This window comes from Petaurus breviceps, unplaced genomic scaffold (genome assembly GCF_028583685.1).
Source record: "Petaurus breviceps papuanus isolate PSGF00001 unplaced genomic scaffold, PetGlider_PUasm1.0 90792, whole genome shotgun sequence".
Taxonomy (NCBI): Eukaryota; Metazoa; Chordata; class Mammalia; order Diprotodontia; family Petauridae; genus Petaurus; species Petaurus breviceps.
Window position 1 is genome coordinate 19,855,030 of NW_027187347.1, and position 26,375 is coordinate 19,881,404.

General features: G+C 35.6%; 1 protein-coding gene across 2 annotated transcripts in view; it reads left to right on the forward strand.

Annotated features, from left to right (window-relative positions):
• STXBP5L (syntaxin binding protein 5L) overlaps positions 1-26,375 on the forward strand; it is a 423,473-nt gene that overhangs the window by 297,149 nt on the left and 99,949 nt on the right. Inside the window, exons 19-20 of one of the 2 annotated variants that reach the window (XM_069070002.1) lie at positions 1,657-1,728; positions 24,692-24,757. In XM_069070002.1, coding sequence (XP_068926103.1) covers positions 1,657-1,728; positions 24,692-24,757 — 138 coding nt within the window. The remainder of the gene's footprint in view (positions 1-1,656; positions 1,729-24,691; positions 24,758-26,375) is intronic. The other variant, XM_069070001.1, reaches the window with a different exon arrangement.

A 26,375-nucleotide genomic window follows, 5' to 3' on the forward strand; every position in this document is an offset into this window, starting at 1 on the left:
TGTTAAAACTGAATCCATGCAATGTTAAATTTCTAATTATTTAAAAATATCCTCATGTTTGACTGTATTTTTCAACCTTCATCCAAGTATCTCACATTGCATGAACACAGTTGGAAGTTTTAAATATATTTTGCCAAATGACAGGAATTTTCTGCAACCTGACAGTTTTTAAATGAAAAGTTCTGAAGAGATGACAAATGGAATATATCCCAATGTATCCTGTTGGTGAAGCAACAAATCAACTAGTGTTGCATTTTTATATTTAAAAAAAATCTCTGCCTTGCTTCCTGTAAAAATCCAGTTGGCTATTGGAGCCCTTGCTCCAATATCTACCTATTAAGGTTTCTGTCTTAAGAATAACACTGCTGTTGGATGTGTGTATTATTTTGCCATGGTATATGTGCCATAGTAACATCTAGAAGTGTTAATCAGAGAAGATAATTCTCTTGAAAGAGAAAAGAATTTAAACATTTCTAAACTCCTCCTTGTAAACCTTTTCCAATATTCTTCAAAGAAGAGATTTAGGCCCTTTTTAATACCTACAAAAATCTCTTTGGGTGTTCCATGTCCCTTGTGGTATTAATTTGCGCTGGGGCAGTGGGGACCACCAAACTATTATGGAGTCAGTTTTCTCCTTTAGTTTTGAGGGAATATGAAAGATTCTGAACAACTACAAAGACAGGTTCATGTTCTGCCATTATCTTTCAGAAGAAGGGAAGAGAGTCCTCCTTGCCTTCAGGATTATGAACTTAAAAAAGTTACCTTCATATTAAAAAAAAATGGAGAACTGACTTTCTGAAAATTTTATGGGCATTTACAAAGTCATTAAAAAAAGTGAAGTCAGGAATACAGGGGACTGGGGAATCCATGAATTCCACCAAGACCCCTGTAGGTCCCAGAGAATTGTCTGAAGTATCAGATTAACTGACATTATTAAAGTAAGCAATGGCCTGAAAAATTACCACCTTTAACCACAGAGTTTAGTCCTAAGATTATATTAAATAAAAATAACTATTCTGAAGATAAGTAATGATAATTTAATTAAATTTTAACATTTGAGGATTTAAGAATTAACCTTTGTTATTAGAATAAAACCTCTTGGTAATAATAAATCTTTTGTTGCAATTATAAAATACTGACTAGAGCTATAACTTCGGAGAAAATTTTGGATTATTATTGAAATTATTAAAATCCTATTGAGCTGACCATTTATAAAGAATATATTCTGTTTTTTAAAAATCAATAAAAATTGAAATCCCCAAGTTTTTTTAACATCTCTAAAGATTAACTCCGAGTCATTTTTACATCAGGAAAAGGGTTTTTTGTTTGTTTGTTTGTTTTTTTATATATAGGTTATAATCTAAACAATGTACCATGCAGAAATATATACTGAAGGGCTTTGATTTTTTTCTGCATCAAAATTATTCAGCTAAGCAATATTTCAACTGCTTTCCTACCATCCATCGCCTCTTAATTTTTTAAACTAATTTACTTTCTTAAATATCTCTTCTCTGACCTGATTACCAAACTTGCTGCAGTGTCTTCCCCTTGGCTGTTGTAGATGCTGGTTATGACATCACTTAATTTCCACTTTAGATTGTTTCTCTCTCTTTTCTCTGCCTGCTGCTGATGCTGGTGTTCTGGCATGTTCCAAAGACAACTTTTGCATGCGTGGCCTGTCTAACTTTTATCCAGATTTAACGAAACGGATCCGTACTTCCTATCAGAGTAAGTTCTATAAAGGTTAGGCAAACCGCTTTCATAACGCTTCTATTGTGCTCTAGTTAAAACTGTACCTCTGTGCTTAATAATGTGTTTCTCTAAACACATTCAGCGTGCTTGCATATTTTTTGTTTTCTTATGGAAGTGTAAAATGCTTATTTTGATAATAAAGTTATTCCACAAGTACTTTGAAAACATTACTGTTATGTGCCTGGTGATTCTTATCCATTATTTCAGTGTCTGTTCTGAAACATACAATTTGTGCTATCCTTATTCCACTAGTGTTGTGTCAGCATCTTTTGTTTTAAGAGGGAGAGCTCTTAAAATAATAGACTAGTTATGTCAGCAGTAACAGTAGTTGACTAGTAGTCTCTTATACCTTGACCTATGAAAGTGGTAACATAGCAGTGAGGAAAAATGGAAAAGCCATTGGTTGGGAATAAGAAAACTGTTGATATTTGCTCTGGCACTAATTAGCTGTATAATTTTGGGAAAGACATTGATCCTTTCTAAACCTCTCACCTTTTTTTTTTTAAGATATCGGGGTTAAGTAACTTGCACAAGGTTACACAGCCAGTTATTTCTGGGTGTGGTACTAAGTATCTGAGCCCGGATATGAACCCCAGGTCATTTTGACACTGGAGCCAGTGCTCTTACTCGCTGAGCCACCTGGCCACCCCTAAGCAATTGGGGTTAAGTAATTTGCTCAAGGTTACATGGCCAGGTGTTTCTGGGTGGGTGCTAAGTGTCTGAGCCTGGATTCAATCCCCAGGTCATCCCGACACTGGAGCCGGTGCTGTTACTCGCTGTGCTACCTGGTCTCCCCAACCTCTCACCTTTTAAACAAAAGAATTAGACTAGATGATATCTAAGGTACTTTCCAGCTCTGAAATTCTCTGATTCTAAAGGAATCCGTTTTTTAAAGAAATTTGATCCTTCTAATTTGTATTGCTGACCATTTAGCTCCCATGAGTTTTTAATTCTCATATGCAGATAACTCACAGAGGTATATATCAAACCCTAGCCCTTCTCTTGAACTCCAGTCCTGCAATGCCAGCTACCTTTGAACTCCAGTCCTGCAATGCCAGCTACCTTTTGGACATTTCAGACTGAATGTCTAGGAGGTATCTTAAACTCAACAGATCCAAAACAGACTATTATCTTTCCCCAAAAATTCACTCCTTTAATGAACATTCCTATTTCTGTTGAAGACATGTCCATTCTTCCAGCCTCCTAAGCATTCATAACCTAAGCTTTATTCTCAATTCCTCTCCTCACATTTGACGAATCTTATAATTTCTACCTCTACAACATCTCTTAAATCTAACCTTATCTCTCTACTTACACATCTTCCTCCTCAGTTTAGGACCCCATCACTTCTCACCCAGACCATTGCAATGACCTTCTAATTTGTCCATTTTAATTCTCTTGATTGCATTATCTCTCAGTTGATTATCCTGACTCAAGTCATTCTAATTCATCCTCCACACTGCTTTTAATGTGATTTTCCTTAAGGTATGACCATGTTACTCTTCTCATTAAACTTCCATGGCTCCCTATTTCCTCAATGATAAAATCTAAACTCTGGGAGTTTACAAACTTATTAAAACTTTACAAACTACTCCTAACCTATCAGTCTAGCCTATTATACTTTACTCCCCTTCCTGCCTTAAATCCTATCAAACTTAGTCTACTTTCCATTCCTTACACATAGCAACCCATCTCTCAGTTTCATGCCTTTGTACAGATTGTCCCCCATGACTAGAATTCATTTCCTCTTCACTCTCACCCTCACCTCATAGAATCTGTTCACTCCCTTCAAGACATAGCTGAAGCATAATCTCTTTACACCTTTTCTAGTCCTTCTCTTCCCCCTACCATTATCCTTCCTCCATAAAAACCATGTATATAGATATTGTGTATTTATTTTTGTATTTTTTGGTATATATGAATCTATCTATCTATCTATCTATATCTATCTATCTACATACATACATACACATTGCCTACCTCCCCTCATCAAATATAAACTCCTTGAGAGCTGGAATTTTTAAATTTTTCATCTTTGTGTCCCTGGTATCTTACCATAGTGCCCAAAACATAGTAGGTGTTTAATAAATTATTATTGGTTGGTTAATTTAAAAATACATTTCTGTATTCCTCCTAAGCCAATATTACCATTCAACACCTGGAACTGTGTGAATTAAGGTGTTTTTTTTAAGAGTAATTTTGCCATAGAAAAGCATATACATACCAAAGGCCTGAGTTGGATTGAGCTGTTCTAGAGCTTGGAGAATCTCCAACATTTGGGGTCCCCTTATGCCTTCAGTGTGAAATATCAATTAAAATATTAAATTATCAATTGAATGTAATGAATGTTATTGTTTTTACAAACCCTAGTGCCAGCTCTTTGGGGCTGGGGGACCAGACCTACATTAATGTACTTGAGTAGTAGTATAACTACATAGAACATGTATTTTGTTGCCATTGGTTAGGTCTAGTCTAGCCTATTGTATAAAGAGAAATCACTGAAAGAAAAGGTGTCTGTATATGGTAGTTGTGTAGGAACTTGACTGACGAGGGAGAGTTCCTTCCTTTCCTCTAGGGTATAGCAAAAATAACAAGAAGGTAAGCAGGAGGCCGTTGTAGTAGTCTGAGTGAGACGTAATGGGGCTTTGACTAAGGTAGCAGCAGCTATATGAGTAGAGAAGAAGAGGAGCTACGTTTGGGAGATGAAAATTACAAAGTAGCCATTGCCTATAAAGGCAAGGGAGACAAGAAGTTTCTGTTCCTGCTCTAGAGACCAAAACTACTGAAGATGTAGATTTAAGTATTAGAGGTTAGTTTACCTCTGAAATTAAGTACTGGGATTGAAGTCACTCCCATTAGGAAGTTAAGATATAGCGAACCTCCCTTTTATAGAAGACCCTAGTATGGGTCCATGCTGTTGGGAAATGGGAGGGAAAATGGTTGGAGGCTTGAGTTTTAAGTAATGAGGCATTCACTAAAATTAGCATGAAGAAAAGTAAAACATTCTTCCTAGAAACCTGAAACACAGGCATAGGGAATATACATATGGCTAGAGCACACACCTCTAAAGCAGCCCCTTAGCTACCCACATCTTTTGGTGATGTTATCGGTATGTTTTGTCAGGTCTGTGTATCTGTGCTAGGGATCTTGTTTCTGTCCTGGCACAGCATCTCCACTGCATACACATGGTCTTTGCTGAGTCACTGCTCATCCCATGGTCAGAGAGTTTCCCTCTACTATCAGTCTCTGAGATTCCTTTATTCAGGACCATCTGCTGGTCACTGAGGCTCCTATCTACTAAGGAGAAGTGAATACAAAGCCTGTCCCTTGTAATAGAAGGCTCACCATTTCTTAGTCATCCTGGTGAGGCTATGAGCCACCATACCCAGCCAAAGGGCAGCTTATCAAAACCCAGACAGTGTCCTCGACTTAAGATTGTCTCTTTGCTTTCAGCCTTCTTTGCCTGGTGCTAAATGGAAGTCTGTTGCCCAAGTAACTAAATGACTTGGGTTTTGAAATTCCGTGCAATTTCCATTATCACTTGGAGATGGTATAATCCCTCCAAACATCATTTCTTTGTTCTTTGCCAAAGGAACCACATAGGACCTGTGTAGAACCTGAGGATACAGGGTCCACTTCACACCCAAGGTCCTTGCAGAATTGTCATACAAATGAATCTGAGCAAGCACAAAAGTTAAACTAAGAGTACAAGGATACAGGCTCTTGTATTCCCCTTATATATGTGTTACCAGGAAAAATGGACAAAACCAAAATTCTTCCTATTATGCTATAATTTGGCCTATACAGAATCTTAGCCCTTAATTTCATCCTACAAACAAACCTACCTTATCGAAAATGCTATTTAGGAAGTGATTTGTAAACTTGAGTGTTATATAGTTACTTACTGTGCTTATTGAGTACCATGTTCTGGCAGACACAGGCTGAACAGCCTGACTAGTGGTTTATGTCTGGGGTGCACACTAAAGTTCCTTTCCTTTCCCCAAAGACTTTACTGGCATGTCTTCACTCCTGCTCATCCTTCCCCTTGTGTCAACAAATAGTAGTCATTGATTCTGTCCATACATTCAAGCTGGAAGGGAGTTGAGATAGAATTAGGCTGCTTTCTGCCTGGAAAATCTCCTAAATTAGAGACCCCAAGGCTTAAGAAAATTGTCCAGAATACCCACATATCCCTCCCTCAAACTTACAAGAAAGAACAGAAGATAATTCTTCTTATCTGTGGGAGAAAAATGAGAGCCAAGGGAAAAATGGAGGCAGGAGACCAAGGCTACTGTAGGCCTGAGAAGGAATTAAAACCTACCTGAAGCCAGTTCTGTCCCCTAAGAAACTATTCATAACAGGTTCAGAGGCCAGGAAAAATGAAATTTCCCAATGTAGGAAGAGGCTGTATTCATAACATATTCAGAGGTCAGGGAAAATGAAATTTGCCAATGTGTAAGGAGACTGCGGCAGGTTAACAGTCCAACCTCAAAGGTATGCCACTGAGAAGTAGGAGAAATAAGAAAGTAAGTGATGTAGGAATATTAAAGGGAAAAAAGGCTAAAACACCAAAGATTTCAGAGGGAAAAAATTTTAGTGAAGAACCTAGAATATAAGCAGATAAATCAACTACATAAATAGGAAGAATGAGTAATAAATGTCCAAAGTGATTGCTAAACTCTTCTAATAAATATTGCAAGAGGAAGGAAATTGAACCAATGCCTGTTGAAATACAGAAGCCTGTTTAATGAATCTTAAAAGATCATAAAACAAGTAGATACCTTACAGAATGATATAGCAGAGAAATGGAAACAATAAAAAAAACCCCAAAAGGAAGAAATACGAGAACTCTGAGCTTTCACAACAGAAATAATCAGCAAATTAGAAAAACATGAATCTATAGTGGCTGATTTCTCCAAAGATATAAAATAATGAACTGTAAGTTTGGAAAAAAAAAGTGAGGGGAAATGGCAGAAAAAAAAAGCAAAAGTCGGGGCAGCTAGGTGGCACAGTGAATAGAGCACCGGCCCTGCAGTCAGGAGAATCTGAGTTCAAATCTGGCCTCAAACACTTAACACAAAAACTAGCTGGGTGACCTTGGGCAAGTCATTTAACTCCAATTGCCCTCCAAAAAGCAAAAAATAAAAAAGCAGAAGTCAATAACATTAGAACATATGACCTCTATGTAATGCATATTATGGAGTTACTGTTCTAATTTACACTCACATTGATGTCAAATCCCCAAAGTTTGGCTACTGTGCTCTCTCAGGGTTCTGGGATGTAGCCCTGGGGGAGGGGTAGCCCTAGAGAATTTGGAGGCATTATTCTAATACTATAGCTCCTGAATTCCACTAGTGTGCTTCCCCTCATGATTTTGTTGATACCAATTAGTTAAACAGCTTTTAGAAATGAGTATTTACTGTGGCAGTACAATTAGTACAAACCACTTCCCCCACCAAAATTCTGCAATTTTCCTCTGTCCCAGTTCATCTAGTCAGGGGATAGTGGGCTCAAACTTAGAGACCCCGTTTTCAAAGGTCCAGCTCACAGTTCCTAGAATTCTCTTTGTTGGAGTTCTCAAGATGTCCCTCTTAGGTAATATAATATACCTTTTCTGTTGGACTCTTCATGCAACTTTAAATTTGTATCTAGTCTGTCATTGTCTCCTGTACATAAACTGCTTCCAGCAACTGCTGTTCTAGGGATATTCATAGGACATCATTGAAAAGTTCCAGTCCTCTGACGTTCCAGAGTTTGCAGGTCCTCCCCTGAGGGCCAAGGGGTAAGTGGTTGGAGGAAGAAGAGGTATTTTTTCTTTCCCCCAAAGTGATTACTTCTCAAGGGGTTAGCCAGAATGCTCTTTCCTCTGCTGCCAGGCATTCAAATATCTCAGGCCCATCTGATGTAATTTTTTATATAGTCCCCAGAATCCTAGGCCCTCAGTCAATCTGAACAAACCTCCTGTTGAGACTCTAGATGTATATAGGCCTTGTTCATACCTAAGGGTCAATCAATATGTGATTTCACCTGATAAATGTATCAGGCATTACATCTTATCATTTGCTGTAAATGACTGATTTACTCAGTTAACAATTACTTTTACATTTCTACAAAGAAAAGCACTTGACCTCGAAGACAAGACTCACAGAGACAATTAAGGATAATAGGTCTCTCAAAAGCACATGACAAATAAAAAAAAATTGATGTTATACTGCAGAAAATAATACGAGAAAAACAATAACCCAAACTTCTGAATACAAAAAGCAAAGTACCAATCAAAAGAATCAATGGAACAACTCCAAGAGGGAAACTCCCTCTTCTTTAAACTCCAAGGCAAACAGTGGTCAGAAATAATTCCATTGGCAAACGATAAATTCAATGAAGAACAAGGAGAAATACCATCAAGTATTAAAGAAAAGAAATCCAGATAACACAAGACTATTCCATACTCACTGTAAATCACAGAAGGAAATGGAATAATATATTCTTAAAAGTAAAGGAGTGAGTTCAAGATGCAACTCAAAATGATATACCATGCAAAATCTATCTTGGAAAAGATAGTTATTTAGAAAGAGCAGAGCATTTGAAGCATTTCTAGAAAGGGGAGGGGACGGTATTTAAGATATGAGCAACAACAGAAATACAAGACAAGAAATTAAGTTCTACCAAGAAAACAATAAGTAACGAAATAAATTGCCCTATTTTAGAGATTATTTTTTAAAAGAGAAAGAATGATATGTTGGGTTAAAAAAAGAGGAATCATCAAAAGTTTTTTTTTAATTACACATGGAGAGAAAGAAGAAATCAGAACTTAAAAAGGAAAATTGAGGTTAAATGAACAGAACTAAAACACCATGGGCCAAACCCCACAACTACTTATATTGGAGAAGAGAATAGTACATTAATGGTTAGATGGAAGATGGAAAACAAAAAGGAGATGTTATGAACCCTTTGAAGTCCGTGGGTAGACAGCAAAGGGATGGTGACTCTAATAATTTTTTAGCAAAAAGAGGGACTTTTTCCAGGAGAATGGGAGATATGTCACAAGGAAGGGATTAAAAGTGGTGAAAAGAAGGTTAATAATACCCAAGAAAATAACTTCCTCTGAAAGAATGTTGTGCCTCTGTGAACAGCATCCTACCTTTGGAGAAGGAAAATCAGAGCTTCTAGAAATAACTGGCACTCAGAAGGATAGGAAGACATGAACTTAGAGATGAAGTCATGTGACCATTTTGAAGGAGAATGATCATGGGGAAAGTAGTGGTTAGAATTGGAATGTACAATTGGTGACATAAGGAAATTTAGAGAAGGAATAAAGATATAGGCCATGAATTCAGAGAACAAAAGTTCACAGTAAACAAGAAGGAAAAGAGAATTAATGAAAATAACAAGATAAAACAATCCTACTTTGATAAAGGTATAAAATAAACTAGCAAGTTAGTGGAGTAGAGAGTGGGAAGGATTTTGAATCAATCACTTAACTGAAAGGGAGGATATAGAAGAGAAAACAGGAGAAGAGTGAAATAACTAAGAAAAAAGTTAATTTAAAAAATTAAATAAATTGGGGCAGCTAGGTGGCACAGTGAATAGAGCACTGGCCCTGGAGTCAGGAGGACCTGAGTTCAAACCCAGCCTCAGACACTTAACACAAAAACTATCCATGTGACCTTGGGCAAGTCACAACCCCAATTGCCTTCCAAAAAGCAAAAAAAAAATTTTTAAATAAATTAGGTAAAGCCTCTAAATCAGGAAAAGTATTGAAAAAGAAGAGTGATGATAGTGTTAGTAAGTGAAGAGAACTTGGGAATAGGGTCACATCAAAATAGTTTAAGCAAAACTGATTATAGGGATAAGGCACTAATGTAAAAAGGGGGGAGAAGGGGAAACAAAACTATCCTTTAAAAGAAAGAACTACTGGAAACAAATGGAGGAAAATATAAGCCTAAGTATCATAACTTTAGGTGTCAATACATTAAGCAATCCAGTAAAAAGAAAGAGAGTGGCACTATGGATAAGAAAACAAAATTCCATAATCTCTTTAAAAAAATCTCGAAAGCAAAGATATAGATAGAATCAAAATGAGAGGCTGGAACAAAATTTACTATGCAGCTAAATCAGTAAAAGTAGGAAATTATGCTATCAGACAAGGCAAAAATTAAAGTTCACTACATAAGCAGATAAAGAAATTATATTATGCTTAGAGAAACCATAGACAGCAAATCGATGTCAATATTAAACTTATATGTTAAAACATCTAAATTCATAAGGGAAAAACTGAATTACAAAAAAAAGGCAAAGAAACAATGATAGGATACTTTGATGTGAGTCTCTCTGAGTTGGAGAAATCATACAGAAAGATTTTTTTAACACAATAATATAGAATTGAACAAATTACTGTGGAATTAAGAGCTAAAAGATTTGTAGCATCTTCCAAATGAGACTACTAAATAATATGCCCCTTTTTTTTAGCACACATTGTGCTTTTACAGAAATAAACTGTTATATAAAATTACAAATAAATGCAAAAAGTGAGAATAAGACATATAATTTATAGATCGCATTGAAATAAAAAATATACAGACTTAAATGGAGGCTTAATAATTAAATCCTAAATAATGCATATGCCAAAATACAAATCCATAAGCAATTAAAAATGATTTGAAGGAATGATAATCATGAGGTAAAATGCAACTAAATCATTCATGGGGGAGGGGGAGGAGAACTCTCCCTATATGCATACATGAGCAAAAATGAAAAAAGATGATTCCTAAATTTATTGTGCATTTTAAAAAGTTGAACAAAATAAACATAAGAGATTAAATCTTTAAAATTAGAGGAGAAATAAATAGAAGTCCAAAATGCTCTAGAACTGATAAACAAAGCTTTTTCTTTAAAAACTAAAAAAAATTGATGTCTAGATAACTCAATTACAAAGAATATGGGAAATCAAATTAATAAAATAAGTAAGAAAATAAACTCATACAAGCCTAAAAGAAGTAAACAATAATTATTAGACTCTGTGCAATTATATTCTTTTATATTCTAACAAAATTAAGAACTTATTGGAAATGGAAGAGTAAATTTTAAAAAATGTATCCAAACTTACAGAGCAACAAATAGAGTTCTTAATTCAATCTCATAGAAAGAAGTTGAACTAACTAGAGATGATTTACATCCTTTGCCCATCAAAACATTCTTGATATGGATGGACTTACAGAAAATTCCATCAACATTTAAAGAACAATTAATACTTATGCTATGCAACTTATTTTCAAAAATTGAGAAAAAATCTCTACCAATCTCTTTTTTTAGACAAATACAGTCTTAATAACTGAAACAGGAAGAATAGAACAAAGAAAAAGAACTATAGACAAAATTATTAATGAATAACATTTCAAATTTTTAAAATAAAATCCTGACAAAAAGATTCTAGAAATCTATCCAAAAAATCATTGGTTGTGATCATGTTGAATTTGTGCAGGGATACAATGATGATTCTACATTAAGAAAACAATTAACAAAACCATATTAAAACAAAAACACCCAGAACTGCATTATTATGTCAATAGATGAGGGAAAAGCTTTTGAAAAAATATAATGCATTTTTAGTCTTAAAAACCTCTACATAATACAATTCCAGAGCAGTCATTTTTATTTATTTGCCTTTTGGAGGGCAATTGGGGTTAAGTAACTTGCCCAAGGTTACAAGGCTAGTTTTTTTGTGTGGGTGTTAATTAGTGTCTAAGTCTGGAACCAAACTCAGGTCCTCCTGACTCTGGGGCCAGCACTTTACTCACTGCACTACCTAGCTGCCCCAGAGGGGTCGTTTTTAATATGTTAAAAATATCTATCTAATAACAAAAGTTAGCATTATGTACAATTGGGGAAAAACTGAAAGCTTTCCTAATAAATATAGGAGTAAAGCAAGGATGTTACTCCCTTTCTGCATTATTATTTCAGTCAGTCAACAAACATTTGCCACTGTGCTAAGCACTGGGGATGCAAATGTAAAAAAGGAAAGTTCCTACCCTTAAGGAGCTTACAATGTAATGGGGAGAGACAACACACAAAAGGAAGCTGAAAATAGTGAATAAGTAAAAGAGATGGCACCCACTAAGTAAAACAGCTGGGAAGGAAATTAAGAGATAGCTGGGCTGTGGGCCATTCTTAAATGGAAGTTTGAGGAGCAGCTCTCCTTTCTGCTCTATAAGCAGAGAGTCCCAGCGTCAGAGGGTACTGAGGAGTGTGATCACTAAGGCTGATGAGATATTGTAGGATGATGAAGTTACTGGTGGCATGAAGTCCAAAGGAGTTCAGTCAGTTGGGAAATGAATTCTTTGAATGAACTATTTGATCTAGTTCTAAAAATACTAGCAATGACAACAAGACATAAGATAGAAATTAAAGGCATATTGTCAAAGCGAAGACAAAACTGAATTTATGGATGACATAATGATCCTTGGGAGGAAAAACAAAATAATTGATACAATTAATAGCTTCAGTAACTTTCAGGTTATACTTCCCCCCAAAGAAAAATCCCAGCATTTCTATAGTATAATAACAAAATTCAGGATCTCATTCAAAATAACTATAAAATGCATAAAATATTTGCCAGTTAGTCTATCAAAGCACAATCAGTACTTACATTGATTCAACTATAAAACCCTCCTTAAAGAAATAAAGAACAACATAAGTAACTGGAAAAATATTCATTGTTAATAGCTGGGCCAAATCAGTAAACAAAAACAAAAAATGCAACAATCATTAATTTACAGGTTTAGTGTTTTATCAATTAAACTACTAAATAATACAAAATAAATATAAGATAAAATAGTGTAAAATTTACTTGAAAAAAAAAAAGATCAGGGGTGGCTAGGTGGTGCAGTGAATAGAGCACCAGCCCTGGAGTCAGGAGGACCTGGGTTCAGATCCAGCCTCAGACACTTAACACAAAAAATAGCCATGTGACCTTGGGCAAGCCACTTAACCCCAATTGCCCTCCAAAAAAGCAAAAAAAAAAAAAAAAAGATCTAAAATATCAGCGACCATAATGGAAAAAGCAAAGGACTAAAGGGGAAATAGTACTTTCAAATCAGACATTGGACTCTATTATAAAATGACAATTGTCAAAAGCAATTGGTATTAGTTTAAAAAGTATAAAAGTGGATCAATGAAACGAATTATACTTTGAAGAACAGAAATATTCCAACTCAATTATCTAGTGTTTGATAAACCTTGAAACATAAATAACATAGGGGAAAAACTCCTTATTTTATAAGTACTGCTGAGAAAACTGGAAAATGGAAATTAGGTTTGGACTAACACCTTATTCCATATACCATGATAAATTCAAAACAGATATAAGATCTGAATATTTAAGATTATCTCATGAAAAAATTAGAAAATAAACAGATAAAATATGATTCACAGCTATGTGAAAGGAGTTCTTAACCAAATTAATAACAGAGGCAAATATCAAATATAAAAGCGATACTTTTAGTTATATGAAAGTGAAAAGCTTTTGCACAAACAAAATTAATTTATCTAGAATTGGAAGGGAACTCTTCAGGTGAGAAAGATCTTTATCTTAAACATATTAAATTAGGGTGCGATAGCCAAGATATGTAGATAGCTAAAAGAAAAAAACCCAATAGATAGATTTTCATAAGATATGAACAAACAAATCTCAAAATGAGAACTGCAAGCTATTAACGACCATATGAAATAGTATATCAAATTAAGAAGAATGAAAATCAAAATAATCCTCATATTTCACCTCACATACAGCATATTAGCAAAAATGGAGGGGTTGTGAAAAGACAGGCACAGTAATGCAATGTTGGTGTAGCTGTGAATTTGTCCAACCATTCTACATAGCAATTTGGAATTATGTAAATAAGTGACTAAATGTCCCTATTCTTTGCCCCAGAGATTCTACTACTGGCATATACTTTAAGAAGGTCAGTGACCAAAAAAAATACTCTATATATGCCACAAATATCTATGGAAGCACTAATTGACTTCTTGTTAAGGTGTGAAAAATACTTCACATAGATTGCTTCATTTGATCCTCAACAACCCTGTGAGATTGGCGTTATTATTGTCCTTGCTTCACATATAAGAAAACTGAGACTGAGAGAGGTTAAATGATTTGGCCAGAGTCATCCAGCTAGCAAATATTGGAGGCAGGATTGAACTCAGATCTTCCCAACTCCATGTGGTACATGAAGGCAATACTATACTTACAATACTATAAGAAATTATTTATATGATGAATATAGAGAAACATGAAAAAATTATAACTGATGCAAAGTGGAAAAAAGCAGAACCAGAAAAATAAACATACATAACAAAAATGGAAACTAATAATAATGGAAAGAATAATAAAAACAAAACAGTTGAAATGGAATGTTAACAAAATTATTAAACCAAGTTTGGCCACAAAGAAGATATATGAGGAGACACTACCCCCAGCTTCTTTGGAGAAGATGTAGAACACTCTGCATGTGTGTACATAATGTCAGACTTTTGATACATTGATTAATATTGCTGAACTTTTTCCCTTCCCTTTAAAAAAGTCATTATCATAAAGAGTAGCTTTTTGGAAATAAAGATGGAGGAATGGGGGTGGATAGGTGGTGCAGTGAATAGAGCACTGGCCCTAGAGTCAGGAGGACTTGAATTCAAATCCGGCCTCAGACACTTAACACTTACTAGCCATGTGACATTGGGCAAGTCACTTAACCCCAATTGCCCCTCCAAAAAAATATGGAGGAATGGCATCAACAAGAATCTTTTTTAAAGGGATTTCTTGATAAGTTTGGTGAACACAATTTCAATTCATTGATGTGGTAGAAAGTCAGAATGCAAATAGCTGAGAAGTAACAGCAGTATATGTGGAGGCAATGAATGTAGATGGCTTTTTTTTCTCTTTTAGAATTTGGCTAGTCAGTCATTATTCATAATAACAGTCCTGATTTGATTATTGTTACCAGAACAATAGCAAGAGGTAGAAAGTGCCAACAGTGTAGGGAAATGGAATGTAAGTTCAGAGATGAGGCAGATCTTAAAATGTCCTTACTGGGTAGGCCCAGATACCTTGATATCTGGATGCAGATTGAAACATAGTCTGGGACTGACTAGATATAATGCATTGAGGTGAGTTTTCATTTACTCTCCAATCAAGACAGCTTACCACCAGAGTGAGTTCCAAAAACTAAGTCAACTAATTCCCTTGTGATGAAAATGAGAAGGGGGGAAGGGGGGAGGTTGTTCTTTGAAAGTCCTTGTAAGAAAGCTATTATTTCTCCTGGGGAAAAAGGGAACAGCTCTGCAGCAGATGGTAAGATCCTCCACATTGGGTAGGCCCCAGTGTCTTCACGTTTAGATGGAATATGAGAGATTTTCTAAAGTTGGATATGTTTCAGCTTTTCAATATCCTTCCTGAAATGTGATACCCAATATTTCCAGTGTGGTCTGGCCTGGCCCAAGTACAATAGAACTAACTGTGTCTCTTATTCTAAATAACAACAACAAAAACATGATAATATAAATAGATACTGAAAAGCCTTGAGCAAATTTCATTATGCATAAACCAAAAGCACTAAAAAGTTTAGAAGAAGCTTTTCTTGATGTGATCAAAAGTATCTGAATGTCTTCAGAGCAACTATTATTTATAATGGAATAATATGAAATATTTTTAAGAAGTTGAGAGACAAAAAAATATATCCACTGTCTCCACTATAATGTAGCTGTATGCTAACTATAGCAATAATATAAGAAAGAGAAATCAAAGGAATAATCACTGGCAAAGAAGCAGCAAATTATCCCAATTTATAGGTATTACATTGGTTTCACTGGAAAATACTTGACAGTTAATGGGAAAAAAAGCAATTGGGGTAATTAATAGGTTCAGCAAATTAGCAGAATACAAGATAAATCCACAAAACTGATGAACATGTCTATGCATTACTAACAAAAGCAAGAAGGAAAAAGAAATCAATTTAAGATAACTACAAATTTCATTGAATATCTGGGAATAAAACCTGTCAGGATATACCTAGGACTTAAATAAATCTATGAAATAATAATTATAGAAATAATGCAATAAAAGTTTAAAAATCTACACAAATTAATGTATAGATTTAGCACTATGTCAATTAAATTACCATGGTGGTACTTTATAAAATTACACAAAATAGCAACAAAATTCACTCTTCTGATCCTGAACAGTGTTCCTTATTTAACATAGCCTAAAACCATACTATTTTCATTTTCATGCTATCCCACTGGTTAATACAGAACTTGCAATTCATTTAACTTCCCATATATTTTTCACACACACAAACTACTATATAGCTATGTATCTCCCATCCTGTTCCTTTAACATTTATTTGTTTTTTGAACTTAAGTCTAATACTTTGTATTTATCCATATTGAATCATCAAAGGCATTTCTTCTTGGTATTGAAGAAAAGCAAAAGAAGAGTTGAGGCATGGTGCCTTCCCCTTTTTCTCTGTTGTCATCATTATTCCATTCATCCTGAATAGATATCTAATCCCTCCACCTCCAGGAGAACCACAGCTCTAACTACATATGAACTGGGTTCATTCTTAAGGGTTTGCCAATATGTTTCTTTTATTTGTGCCCTTAACTTGGGAACATGAGAATTTGGCTCATTTTGTTCCATTCCAGAGTTTCTGTTTTGAAATTTTATGCCTTGAAGCTTCCTACAGTTTTTCTACCTATATCTTCTCAGGGGATGACCTCTTCAGCTCTTCTAAGAAAATCATGGCCATCTATTGTGAACTCATTCATGTTTCCTACTACGTGCCTCAAAACCCATACATATATTTTCCTCATCCTCTCCTCTATTGCTAATCTCTGAAGAAGAGGTAACTCTTCTCTTTGCCAAAGCTAACCTCTTTATTAATTGGGTTTTTAAAAATTATTTATTTATAAGAATTTTTTCTCCTTCATACTCTCCTCATTGAACATCTTTAAAAGAGAAAAAACCTTCAACAAATAATCATATACTAGCAAAATAAATACTCATTCACCATGTCCAGAAAATGTATGTCTCATTCTGCATTTGGAGTCTCTGGCAAGAGGTAGGTAGTATGCTTCATCTTCAGTTCTCTGGAATTATGGTTTAAAATTGCATTCATTAGAGTTCTAAATAGTCTTTCAAAGTTGTTTTTCTTTATAATATTGTCATTGTACAAATTGTCCTTTTCTCCTCACTTCACTGTCTCTTTCATCATTTCTTATGGTTCAGTAATATTATATTACAATTCACATATCAAAATTTGTTTAGCTATTTCCCAAGAAGAGGTCACCTTCTTTATTTCCAATGTTTTGCTATTACAAAAAGAGCTCCTCTACATATTTTTTAAACATAGTGGGTCCCTTTCTTCTTTATTTTATCTCTTTGTGGTATAGGCGTGATAGTTCTAAATTGTTTTCTAGAATGACTGGACAAATTCACAGCTCCACCAACAGTGCATTAGTGTGCCTGTTTTCCCACAGTCTCTCCAACATTTGCCACTTTCTCTTTTTTTCATCTTTGCCAGTCTAGTAGCTAAACCTTCTGTTTGTGCCCTTGGTATCATCCTACTATTTTTCCTCCAGTGGCTTGTTCTATTATTCATCCCTCCCTTTTTCTTTCATCTTCAATTTCTCTTTTTCTAGTGTCCTCTTCCTTGATGCTTACAAACATGCTCAGGTCTTCTCCATCTTCTAATAAAAACTTTGCTTAATCATGACATTGCATTCCTTCAACTTAATGTCTTATATCTTTTCTCTTTTTCAGTGTCAAGGTCTTAGAAAGGCATGTCTTACTGCCTCCAGTACCTCATTATTCACTCTCTTCTCAACCCTATATAAACAGACTTCTGACATCACCACAGTTCTGAAACTGCCCTCTCCAAGCTTAGCAATGAGCTCAACTGCTAAATGATCTTTTTCATAGCTCTCATCTTCCCTGATTTCTCTCTATCTTTTGATCCTGTTGACTAGATACTTTTCCTCCCTTTGTTTACCTAGAAAGAGTCTTTCCTGGTACTTCTACCTGTCTAACTACTCCTGTGCAGCTTTTTTATGTTGATTCATACCTACCTGCCACCCCTAAATATGAGAGTCTTTCAAGACTCCTTCCTATACCCTACTATAATCCTTCTTCATGAATTATTTTGTCTTTTTTTTTGTAGGGGGGAAGGCAGGGCAATTGGGGTTAAGTGACTTGCCCAAGGTCACACAGCTAGTAAGTGTTAAGTGTCCGAGATTGGATTTAAACTCAGGTCCTCCTGACTCTAGGGCCCGTGCTCTATTTACTGTGCCACCTAGCTACCCCATGAATTTTTCAAACCCAATGCCTTCAAGTATAATCTGTGTATAGATGACTCCAAGATGCATATAGGCAACCCAGATCTTTAACTTCTGAATTCCAGCCAGAACCAAAGTGCTAACTGCCTGCTGGAAATTCACCCCTGTATGTCCTGCTGAAACTCTCCATGTTCAAATTGAAATTCATTATCTTCCCTACCTCACCCCCCAAAAATCTCTTTTGATCTTAAGTATACCATCATCCTTCTAGCCACCCAGTTTTTAATAACTTTAATTACCCTTGCTTTCCCCTTTCCTTACAACCTGTTTTCTATCCAGGGGGACAACATGTGGATATATACGTGTGTGTGTGTGTGCACGCGTGTGTGTGAAGAAGAAAAAAGTTTGGTTGAGAGGCATAAGCAGCCAGGGGATAATTAAAAGCCTTATCCAGAAGGTATCATTTGAGCTGAGTTTTGAAAGAGACTAGATATTCTCAGAGGCAAAGGTGGGGAAGTAGTCACTAACCACAGGGACAGCCAGCAAAGGCTCCAAGAAGGGGAACTGAATGTCGTGTATGAAGAAAAACAAGAAGACCAGTTTGACTTCACAGTGAATACATGAAGAATAGTAATATATAATAAGCTTAGAAGACATCTCTCAAATAATTTCAGAACCAGTCCTTCATTACCCTTGAAATTTTGTTGATTCTTGTCTAATTCAGCTGCTTTTTCGATCTTGGTTTCCTTCAGTGTTGTTTCTATTTTCTACAACAAATTAAGGACTGTGATGTTGAAGTTCTAAAATGGTAATTCTACTGCCTTTGAAAGTGAAGGTTGTGTTATAGAAATCATTACAGATATTTTTTCCCACTTTTCATCTGTCTGATATCCTTCTCCCAGTTTCATCCTTTGGGATGATGTTGCTTGGTTGAGTTTCTTGCTGAGCTTTCTTTAAACATGTTTTTCTCTCCACTGTTTCTTATTGTTTTATGAGGTAGTATTGCTCATAATCTTTCACTCTTCTAGATTTTACAACAAATGAATTTATATTATAAACCAGTGATGACTTTGGCTATCATTTTTCTCTATTTGGCAAGGAGATCACTGAAGCTGTTTCTAGGTTCCTTTGTTTTCTCCCTTATTTCCATGAATTTTCTTGGATTTAATATCTATGAAGTTATTATAATCAATGTCAATGTCATTTTCTATTTTTAAAAATCAGTAAATGTTTAGATAACTCAAGATGCAGTTGTTTTAATTATATTGCCACATTTTTTCTCATTTTATACTTTTTTCTAGTTTTATCCTTATTTTTATCTTTCTTTTCATAGGCCAGTGTTCTAATTGCACACAGATGGCTTATTCAATAACAAGTTGTTTCCTAACTATTTAAATATAATAAATTTCTTCCAGTTTTTGGATGATGTTATTTGGTGACTGTCTCAATTCTTCTGAAGGCAATGATGAAGGTTGAGGCATGAGACTTCTGTGGGGTTTGCAAGCCTTTAGCCTTTATCATTCCTTATTTCTTAATCATATTTCCCAATATTTTTATCATCCTCCCCATTTCTGCCTTTTAATTGAAGTCACTGAGTATCAAAATAGATTTTTAAAATTTAATTTGGAAGTTCTTATTAAGTTAAGTTTTTTACCTCTTCACTGTTCTGCAACTCATGTTAGCACACAAACCACAATTACTTTCATGGGGATCTTTTTGTAAATACTTACCTTGAACAATTCAGTATAAGAGGACCGAGTGAAATGTTGGCTGTGGTTGCCTTTGTATGCATGATCAACCCAACCTACTGTAGCAGCAAGCACCCCAAGCGTCCTCAGGGTTTGCAGCTACCACAGGTTCTTGGATCTGCTTTGTTAAAGGAAAGCAACTCAAAATGGGTTAACAAGCTTACTTTAATCAGTCAGACATATATCGTTTACCTTGTTCAGGGGAAAAAGGTCAGCACCCCGAACTTCAAAATATACAGACAGAATTATCAAGACATTAACAGATCAAGTAGACAGCTTTCCAAACTGTCCAACCATTACATCCATACCCAGTCAACATCTGGGTTTCCACATCTGGGTTTTTCAAAGCCGGGGGACTCTCAACAACGGCTTCCCAGATTCAGATCAAATCACAGAACACTTCTCAAAGTGAGTCCCAAAACAAAGCTACACATCAGGGCTTATATAGCCTTCTCCTGGCTCAGAGAATGTAACAACCTTATTGACTCACTGGCCAATCAAGAAGTATCTACTGAAAAACAAGCCTCCCTCCCCGGGCTTCAGGTGCATTTTAGCCTAGGGGCAGGGAAGATCTTCCAAATTTGCATTCCCATTATACCTACCCAACTCCTTTATTTGCCTTTCCAAGGAAAACCTGTGAGCCATCCTTCCATTCAGCTGCAACTTCTTTGTGTCTTCTGGTTTCCTTTATAATGAATAATAACAATAATAAGATTGATATGATTCAGTTCCTTTAGTAGCATATCTATGTGTTAGTCATTGGACAACAATCTCATATTTGAGTAGTAAAAGACAAATTATTATTTATACATATATATATATCTACTTATAGATAGATATTTGTAGGCATACAAGGTGTCCTAAAAGTCTTAGTGTCGTTCTAATTTGATAATAATTTGATTATGTTAATTTAAAAGCTTAAAATTTTACTAAGACTTTTGGGATACACTATATATGTGTATATAGATATACGTTGTTTGTAGCAGATTAAAAGCTGTGTTATTCTTTGCATCCTACCTCTAGTTTTCCCACCATTCTTCCACTATCACTGCAGGAGCAGAAGGAAGCAGCCCACAAGTCTTAGGGTCATTTAGTAGTCTATCCTGTTTCATCAGTTGTCAGAACCAAAAAATTCATCATCACCTCATGATAAGTCTACCAGTCTGAGTTTCTCCCGGCTTGGCTTGTCTGATTCTCAGAAAGCAGACGTAATCTTTTGTTGTTGTTCAGTTATTTCAGACATGTCTGACTCTTTTTAACCTTGTGGACTTTGTCCGTGGAGTTTTCTTAACAAAAATACTAGAGTGATTTGCCATTTTCTACTTCAGTGGTAAACAGAGTTTAAGTGACTTGCGCAAGGTCATGCAACTAGGAAGTTTCTGAGATGGATTTGAACTCAAGTCTTGCCAACTCTAAGCCCAGCTCTCTATCCATTGTACTACTTAGGCATAATCTGTTGTAGGATCCATATTCAAAGTCATTATAGCATGGTAGAGTCTGCCAAAGCTTTTTCTCCACTGGCATCACCCTTGATAATTCAGTTCCCTTTGGCATCATGATGAAGCATCAGAATAGGATTACACAAAACTACCAAAAATCCATTCTAAGAAACAGGTCTGTCCTTGTCATTCCTTTATGCATAAACTTTCAGTTGTTCCTTATTACCTTTAAGATTATACACAAATGTCACAGCCTGTGATTTACCGATATAAATCCTTTTCTGTCAGCATCCCTATTTTTACCTCTTCAGAATCATTTGTGTTTGTCATCCAGATTTCATTCTTGGAAGAATACCTCTTTTTTTCAGACCAACTGTCTTTTAAGACTTTAGATCTTAGGATCCTGCCTCTCCTTTGCTGAGTTTTTGAGATATACTTTCCCTAAACCTGCCTGTCTGACTTTCTCCTCAGCTATCCCTTATTGCGAAAGGTAGATCAAGAATGACAGATACATGTTCCTAATTCAATATTTCTGTGATTTAAAAGTTAATAAAGGAGGAAAATAATTAGAAAACAAATTTAAAATATCATTTACTTGAGTTGAAAGACTACTTTGGGGAGGGAACACCTCTCAAAAAAGAAAAGACATTAACATGACAAAATCAGGGTCAGGGAAGAAAGAAAAGAGAAATGCCACTAACTTTCAGACCATCCAGGAAATCAGGGTTTCCCAATCTAAAGACAGTTCTCTTTTCTCCCGCAATTTCCTACACAGTCAATCAGCACACAAAAGCTAAGGCGCCAATCAGCCTAAAGGCTTGATTGGTGTGTTAGGTGACTGGACAGGGTCTGGCATGTGCAGAGAAGGAAAAAAAATCACAAGAGCCATTCTCAGCAGGATTCAGAAGCAGGAAATTGCAACAGGCAGACAGAGACATCTGGGGGGCCCAACTGAGCTGGTTAAAAATTCAGAAGAGGAAGCGGGGGAATATTACAAGCAAGGAAAAAAAAAACCATGAGTAAAAACACAAACACAGGAAAGCTCAGATAAAGGGTATACACTCCAGTTTGCCTGGAATACAGATCTCATAGAGGAAATTAATGTGAAATTAGAATGGAAAAGTAATGGTGACATTAGGTTATGAAGGCCCTTGAAATCCAGACAAGGGATTTCACTCAGTAAGCAATAGGGAACCATTGAAGATGTTTGAGATGAGAAGTAACATAATCTGATGTATATGGATAAGGAATGAGGTCTAGAGTCAGCTGAGTGGCTCTGTGGCTAGAGCTTTAGGTCTGGAGTCAGGAAGATCTGAGTTCAAATCCAGATTTGGATACTTACTAGCTGGGTTACTTAAATTACTTAATCTCATCTGCCTGAGTTTCTTCAACGGTAAAATGGCATGATAATAGCACCTACATCCCAGGCTTATCATGAGGATCAAATGAAATAATAATTGTAACTCGGCCCAATGCCCAGCACATAGTAGGCACTTAATAAATCCTTCTTCCCTTCCTTTCTGCGGAAGTGCATTGTCCGGATAATTGAAGCCATTGACCCATTTAAGTACCCAAACTTTTTTTTTTAATAATTCTTGCAGAAAATTTCTAGAATGTATAATATTTTCTAAACTTTATATTTTTGACTTGTTAAGTAGAGCATGGTGAACATACTTTAACCTTTTCTTGATGACTCAGGGTCAACATTATGAACAATGATCATTGTACTATGCTGTAAGAAAGTGAAGCCCTTCGGCTCCTCATATTGGGTGTACGGTGCTTTTTGCTTTTCTACCTGCCTTAGGTAATGATGGCCCTCTAGTTCTTCTGCCTACTTCTTATATTTCTTCTGTCTTCTCTTTCACTGTCAGATGTCATGTCTTGCTGCTGTCATACTGACTGTCTGTCTTTAGCACCCCTTGTTGACTGACTGTTGCTTTTAATCTAATAAATGAGGGAAAAAAGAATATATGAGGGAACAGATTACAAATCTTGTTAAATCATTTAAAACTCTTATTTACTTACTCTATCTTATTTGCTTAGTAACTTTATTTTACTCATGAATCTAATGCAGTAAGGAATGGACAAGGTCTTGAGGAACTCCATGTTTCACCTCCGTAGTAAAGTACATGACCTTTGTGACAGCTATTTTCCTCTAAGATGTTTTTAACTTCCAGGTTTCTAGGCTTTCAAGATGTTTAAAGTCATCATAAGTCTTATAGCTGGTTAAGTGGGGCATTACTATATAAAGAGATATTACCATAAAAATACAAGTATAAAATAGTAAAGGGATCATTGATAATGGAAGTTAAAAATTTTCAAAGCTTATATGAAATAAAATTATAGCAAAACAAAGATACATAATATATATATATATATGTATATAATTAAGATTGTTAAGCAGATAAAAAATAAAATTTACCTTTCCTGAGGGAAATCTATGGTAAGGGAGAGACCTCATCAACTGACACAAAAAGTCCTTTTTCATTTTCAGCATTGGAGATGAGCTACACTCTTGTGTAGGTAGTTAAATGAAGAAAAAAAATTTAGGAAATTATACTCCTCAACAAAAAGCATGGGATACCCTCCCAAAAAGAAAGGGAGAAAACATGGTAAAGCACTGATTGTAAATATAGTGATGATTTTTTTTTCAGATAGTAGGAAGGAAATATTGTGTAAAGCTATTAAAGATGAATAACCAACTAAATATTTCTTAAGCACCTACTATGTATGTGGTATTTTGCTATTCAGGAAAGTAAAGTGAGTAATAAATAGTAAAAGAACAAAAAGGGGGAAGACAAATTTATCTTTATAAAGAAAAATGGGCATTAGTAATAAAATCTGGTTTATGTAAACATAAATATTCTATTTAGTATAAGGGAAAAGAAGCATTAACACAGCAAATACCTCTTTGTAAATCAGTATAATTTTTTTTTTAATTTGTAATGAATAAAACCTGTGGAAGTTTTATCCCTGGAAATCTTGAACAGCAGAAAACTATCTGGTTTGGATGTCTCAGCTATCCACTTGCCTGAAGAAAAAGGGCTAGGCCAGAAGCCTTAAGCAGTCCAGCTCTTACTGCAGATCTCTGTACAGATATGATCAACATCACCAATACAATTACTGGATTTTCCCGATAATTGTATGAAAATTAAAAGCATGACATTTTATTTCTTTCCATCAGCTGTGTTCAATTTCCCCTCATCTGTCAATTAATTATTTTGTATATCTTCCTTCTATATCAGTTATTGTCTTAAAAATTATCAGGTTGATTTATGTGCTAGCTGAATCAGGATGGGAAATTTTATTTCACAAATAACTATTTTCTATTACTCATACAATTAGTCTATAACTTGAGGTCTTCCCAGAACTTTATTTAACGCATTGGGACTTTATCTCAGTTTTTTTTTTTTAATTTCTTATTTCTAGGTATGACTGAGCTCACTGATAGCCCTGTGCCCCTGGAACTTGAGCGCTGCAAGTCTCCCACCTCAGGTAAACTAGACCGAATTTGAGGACTTTCTATAGAATCTGCTGCAAGGATTCATTGCTTTGTTTGACCATATTTATTATATGAGATACTTAGTGTAGGACAAAGTTGATATGCACTTGTCACTTCAAAAATGTGTTTTTAGAATTTAAGAATAAACTAATTTGATTTAGTTATGAAGTCTGATAGGAATTTATTACTGTAGAACATATTTTTGAGTCTGACGGAATTAAAATGAAAATTTATGATAATTTTAAAATCACACTGTAAAAGAAAAATTGATGGCTTTATGAGGCATTGGTGGCACTCCATATAGTATCAAAGTATAAATGTCACAATGAATGGATTCTGTATTTGTGATGGTAAGTCTCTGTATATGCATAACGCCAGGGGAACAATCACCAAATGTTGTCCCATTCGTTTTAGAACGTAGGGATCTTTTCACAGATGAGTCAGACAGGCCAATGATGCCTAAATTCTGATGTGTTTTAACTTAAACAATGGAAATATTAAGGCCCAACAGGAAACATCTATGGGGGCAGCGATAGGACATGGAAAGCCAGAGCTAGGAGAGCAGGACAGGGACAAAGAAAGAAGGGCTCAGAGCATGGAATACCACCATCTCAGTTCATAGAGGGACTTCTGGGACTCAGAGACTATGGTAAACAAGCCATAAAAAAAGAGGAAAGGGGGTCAGTGATGGTACTGCTAGAGCCCACCCTCTGGGCTTGTTGCATTTAGCTTCCGCCAAATTCTTGTCACTGTCTATAGTTGATATAGAGGAAGCCTGAGTCCTTCATGACCTCTTAGCCAGGGAAGCTCAATATCTGAGAGAAGTCCATGCACTAGGGCAACGTGGAAGCAGGAAAGGCCTGTAGATTAAGTAGGAAGTGATGGGATCTCACTCAGGCACTTTTGATTCATTTCCCACCTCTGATGTCAGAAGTGAAGCATCGCTAGACCCTAGAGACTGGCCATCAAGACCCTCCACTCTACAATTGGAAACATTTAAAGAGAGATGAGCAGGTAAATGTCTAAAAACTGCCACTCAAAAACAACATATACATGACATTTATAAATTCAGTCTGCACTGTTAATATTTTCTCCATCTCTCAAGTCCAGAAAATAACAAAACAAAAAATCAATCCTTGATTTATAGCATTTGTTACTTTCTGAGGTGCAAATTCTCACACTGAAAAAATTTACAGTTTCCTCTTGTGAGCTTGTATGAGCCAGTTCCAGAACAATCCCACGTATAAGTATCCAACATGGAAAATTCCAGCAAAAAACAATTCACAGATGCCAAGGAGGAGGACTGTATAGAGTTCAAAAGCCTGTCACATGCAAGGCTAGACTATCAAAAACCAGAGAGTTTTTCCAAATGTCCATATTTGTGTGTTTCTCGGGGGATGGAGCTGTGATGTTTAAAAAGTTTCAAGAGGCATGGTTTCTAGGTAATTCAGTCATTTTGTTAATAATGCCAGCAGGTTCTTAATAATAGGATGGTCATCTAGCTGTCTTTCTTAGACCAAAGACCCCTAATGGGGTGAGGTCACAGTTTATATGCCCTTCGAAGAGGAATTGTTCCTGAAGGATGCCCGGTCATCTCTGATTAATCAAATG